General features: G+C 49.7%; 1 protein-coding gene across 2 annotated transcripts; it reads right to left on the reverse strand.

Moving 5' to 3' along the window:
- Positions 1–1,721: 1,721 nt before the first annotated feature.
- LOC119367157 lies at positions 1,722–3,783 on the reverse strand. Of its 2 annotated transcripts, XR_005176216.1 has the most exons (3): positions 2,479–3,783; positions 2,143–2,249; positions 1,722–1,977 (listed from the first exon to the last, which is right to left on the reverse strand). XR_005176216.1 is itself a non-coding variant. In XM_037632758.1 (2 exons), the coding sequence occupies exons 1-2, from the start codon at positions 3,719–3,721 to the stop codon at positions 2,242–2,244; spliced, it is 1,251 nt and encodes a 416-aa protein (XP_037488655.1). In that variant the 5' UTR covers positions 3,722–3,783; the 3' UTR covers positions 1,722–2,241. The 2 variants fall into 2 exon arrangements, 1 of the variants encoding a protein (XP_037488655.1); XM_037632758.1 differs by having other exon boundaries at positions 1,722–2,249.
- Between the last annotated feature and the right edge of the window lie 710 nt (positions 3,784–4,493).

The raw sequence follows: 4,493 nt of genomic DNA on the forward strand, positions 1-4,493 counted from the left end.
GATGGTCGCCCTTCCCAGTGCTCCACCCTGGACAGGTGCTAAGCATGTCATGTAAGCAAAAAATGACATGGCACAGTAATTAAAGAGAAGAGAGCATTTTGGTGACCCCAGAAAGAACCAATGCTAAGCACATGAACCTAGGCAAACCACTTAAATGAAAGAAGATGACCAATGCATGAAAGAGTTTATGTGCTTAGCAACAAGTTAAGCACCTATGCATTGGGAAGTTGAGTTGCTAAACTATTTAATGCACTAAGCACCTCATCTAAGCACCTCATCTAAGCACCTTTGCATTGGAGGATTGAAATGGGTTGCCCGCTCTAAGAAACTCTTTTCACTACTTTTTGCAAACACAAAAGGCATTCATGATTTTTTTTGTTAAATTAAATTGAAGCCACGACTTATTTGGAGAGAAGAGAAGTGACAATAAGGCTAGCCATAGTGGGGGTAACTTAGGTAGTAACTTAACACCTCCCAAGACAATTTTGCTTATGTGGTAAGTATTTAATGAGGAAAGAGGTGCTTGTGGTAGCATAATATGTTACTGAAACATAGCGCTTCCCGAAGCAAAATGAGTCTATAAGCTAATAAATGAAACCATCTATGACACTACTACTTAGTTACTTTGCACTATGAAGGTAGTAACTTAGACTAGTGTCATATGCATGACAGTAGTAACATAGCGCATTCCAAGAAATTTTTGCTTATGTGGCAAGTATTTAATGTGAGGTGGTAACATAATATGTTACTGTAACATAGCGCTTCCCAAGACAAGATGAGTCTACAAGCTAATAAATGAAGCCATCTATGACACTACTATCATGTTACTTTGCATTATGAAGATAGTAACTTAGACTAATGTCATACACTAGTCTAAATTACTTCCCACTGAGCAATTTGATAAACTGACACACACACACACACACACAAATTGCTCCAATAATTATCCCCGGATGCCAAGGCCATGAGAAACGCTCTGTTTTGAGGAAATGCTTTCTGGCTGACGTTTCAAGAACATGAATTTCCATGATATCCTTATTACGGAAATGTTATCTGTCCGACCTTCTCCATTGACGTTTCCCGGTGAACCACCTCAAGCCACACACCATCCAGATCGCTCGGATAGCAGTTTTCGAAGAAATTTGCCTCAAAACAAACGAACTGCCTTGCACTACACTAAAATTGCCACCCAAATAACACTAAAAATGAGACTCGCTCCTGCCATTGTGTGCATGACATGTGGGCTCAACGGGTTGCTGGCCCACACGTCACAAACCCAAAGGAGCTGTGTCCCTAAAAATGCCAACTGGGTCGTTCGCAAATGTCATCTCTGGCAAGGAACATTTCCCAGATATTGCGGTCCTATCTTTGTTACTTTCTAAATGTATATGGGCACAGTGGAAGAATCAACACTTTGACAGTAACATGTGAAGAAACGCAGAAGTTTGAAGGAAAATTGCACTGCAAGGGGGAAAGCATTTATGAACATCAGAAACTAGTAACGTCATTGTAGTCGTAAGTCCATATGCATTCATGATAGTAGGAAATTACTAGGCTACAAAACCCTAATTGTCGACCCAGATAAACTAAGGAAACAGGGCCCAAAACCTGAGGCTGCTGTCTCCATCCGTGGTGCATCTCAGAAATTCTTCAGGGGTTAGATAAGAAGGCTCAGACACAAACTGATACTCTTCAGTCTTCAGTTTATTACCTGTGCATGATTCTGTAAGCCCATTTATTACACTGAGATATAATCCATGCATCTGTATCGAAGGAGACACACTCCAACCTCGACTAGGATTGTATCACACAAATTTGAGGAGACAGATGAACTGGTACAATACAACAGTCAGGAAGGAAGCGTGCTACATACTGCATTCCCCAGATTACGAAGTCGGATTATAGAGTGACCACACAAACACACACCAAGAACATAAAAGTAACTAATTACATCGTACGAGGTTCAGACATTTAGGCCGCGCTTGGTATGGGTGTAATCTTATACAGGTGTATATAACTTACAGGTGTAAAATACCGGCCCAGAGCTATTTCCAACCGGAAACCAAAACGACGGGCGGACACCTGTATTTTCTATACGAGTGTGTTTAGAAGGAAAACGACATTCCAAACACGGCCTTAGGCACAACTGGTTGCGCCGCAACCATCGTATGGATGATTGAATTCCTTCCTCTTCGTTACCTCTGCACAAAACCTTATTATCATCATAAGATGTAGTGAGCCTCACATTTCTGCAGCAGAATCAGGGTATTCAGCGTATCAGAAGATTTAACCCAACCAAGATGCGAACAAAGTAATAAGTTTTGGAGTGTGATCAGCATGCTCTTTTTATCTCCACAAAAGCTAAAGCCAAGAAGAAAATGTTAAGTTATAAACTGAATTGTTTGGTTCAAATATTTATGTATAATAATCAGATTGTTGGCCAAAACTTGCAAGTAGGGGTACCATCTTATCCAGCACCTTGTTCAGTAGGGTTCAAGCATGAAGGCGGCCACGCCATCGTGTAAGGATACATCAGGGCTGATGGGCACTCGTCTTTCCGAACTAACATCCTCAGCTTCATAGTTTCCAAATCAATGGAGAGCAGGCGATCCTTATTGCGCAAGAAGACCACACCGGCAACCACCGCAATGACAACCAGCCCATGCCGGTAAAACTGTGGTGAACCAATCATCTCCGCCATGGCCCTTTGGAACCTCACCGACTTGTCCACCAGTGTCCATGTTAGCACACCGCTGCCATCATCCCAGCCGCCCCATACCTCGATGCAGCATCCGAGCATGGTGAGCAGGTAGAGCCCGCCAGCATCGTCGTCCCCCTTCTCAATGACATCGAAGCTGAACTGCCGCGCGAAATCCGGGAGCTCCAGCAAGGAGAACGCCATCGTCGCCGTGTTGAGCGCAACCATGCGCTCCCCGCCCTTGAGCTTCCAGTACAGCGACCCGTTGGCTTGCATCACCCGGGAGTCCTCGAGATTGTACTGGCCCGCGAGGACAGCGGCGTCGGCCCATCGGAGCTCGCTGGAGGAGAGGACCAGGGCGCGGAGCCCGGAGGAGCCCCCGCCGTCTTCTGAAAGGCAGAACGCCTGGAACACCGACGAGCAGCCGTCGTCGGTGACGAGGCCGTACCCCACGGGGCGCTCAGCCGGGGGCGCGGGGAGAGAGGCCCAGCGCCGGGTCAAGGGATCGGCGACGGCCAGCTCTCCGGACACCCGATTGCGCAGCAGGAGGCGGCCGTTGCGGCAGTCCAAGACCTTCCACGGATCGGCGACGGGCTGCTCCGCGGACGCCCGATCCCACAGCAGGGGCCGGCCGCTGCGGCTGTCCAAGACCCTCCACGGGTCGGGGCCCGACGAGCCGCGGTCGGGCAGAAAGGAGAGCGCGAAGTCGCCGCCCTCGACGACGCGGCGCGCGGCGGCGGGAAGGGGGGCGGGGAGAAGGAGAGGGCTGGGGTCTTCGCGGCAGCGGTCCTCACTGGGGCGGTGGACGAAGCAGCCGAGGAGGAGCGGGCAGGCGGAGGGGTGGCGGCGGCGGAAGCGGCGGAGGAAGCGGGCGCTGCGGGCGGCGTGGATGAAGGGCTTGCAGGCGAGCGCCGCGCGGAGGAGGTCGGCCGGGGTGGGGAGGTGGAGGAAGACCTCCCGCAGGAGGTCGCCGCCGAGGACAGCGATGGTGTCGGCGTCGGCGACCGGAGCCGTCCGTGCCATGTGGCGGCGCAGAATGGGGATCGGAATGCGAGCAATCGACGGGGCCTCACTCTCAGGCCGAGGTAGTTTCGACTTTCGACGCGTGGGACGTGTTGCTCAATGGCAGTCTTGTAATATAACCCCTCCAGCAACCTTTCTGCCTTTTCATTAAGAGGAACAAAAAATGTGTATATGTTGACATCTTTATACGAGGGGCCAAGAAAAAAAGCTCTAAGACTAGCATATCCCTAGACTATGTTACTATCTTCATAGTCGGTAGTAACATAAGGGTGATAACATGCAAAGATTCATTTATTAAATTAGAGACTCATATTGCATTGGGACATGTGATGTTACAGTAACTAGCTAAGTTACTACAAGTACCTCTCTCCTCATTAACTCATTGCCACATAAGCAAATTTGCTGAGTTGGATTCGAAGTTATTGCTGAAATTACTCCCACTATGGCTAGTCTAAAGCCGTCGCCGCCTACTTTCCCTTCTCCTTCCCGTCTAGTTGTTGACAGAGAAGCCATCAACGGTCTTCATAGTATCCCGACACTGGCAACGGGGGGAGGAGGGCTAAAGCCGCTGCCATCTACTTTTTTTTCTCCTCTCCGGCTTGCCGTCGCCAAAGGAGCCATTGGACCGGCTCCAGGGAAGGGGGTCGCATTTCTCTGGTGGTCGCTCTCTCATGCCCGCGCACGGGGGTGGGTGTGGCTCTCTCGGCAGGCTGGTGGCGAGTACGGGTGGCGCTAGTGTGTGGCGGCGCGGACATGCCTGTAAGGGGCGCAC

Source organism: Triticum dicoccoides, chromosome 1A, assembly GCF_002162155.2.
Source record: "Triticum dicoccoides isolate Atlit2015 ecotype Zavitan chromosome 1A, WEW_v2.0, whole genome shotgun sequence".
NCBI classification, from domain to species: Eukaryota; Viridiplantae; Streptophyta; class Magnoliopsida; order Poales; family Poaceae; genus Triticum; species Triticum dicoccoides.

Excerpts from the sequence above, each read along its gene's own strand:
- LOC119367157 (XM_037632758.1), bottom strand. The coding sequence starts at position 3,721 with ATGGCACGGACGGCTCCGGTCGCCGACGCCGACACCATCGCTGTCCTC.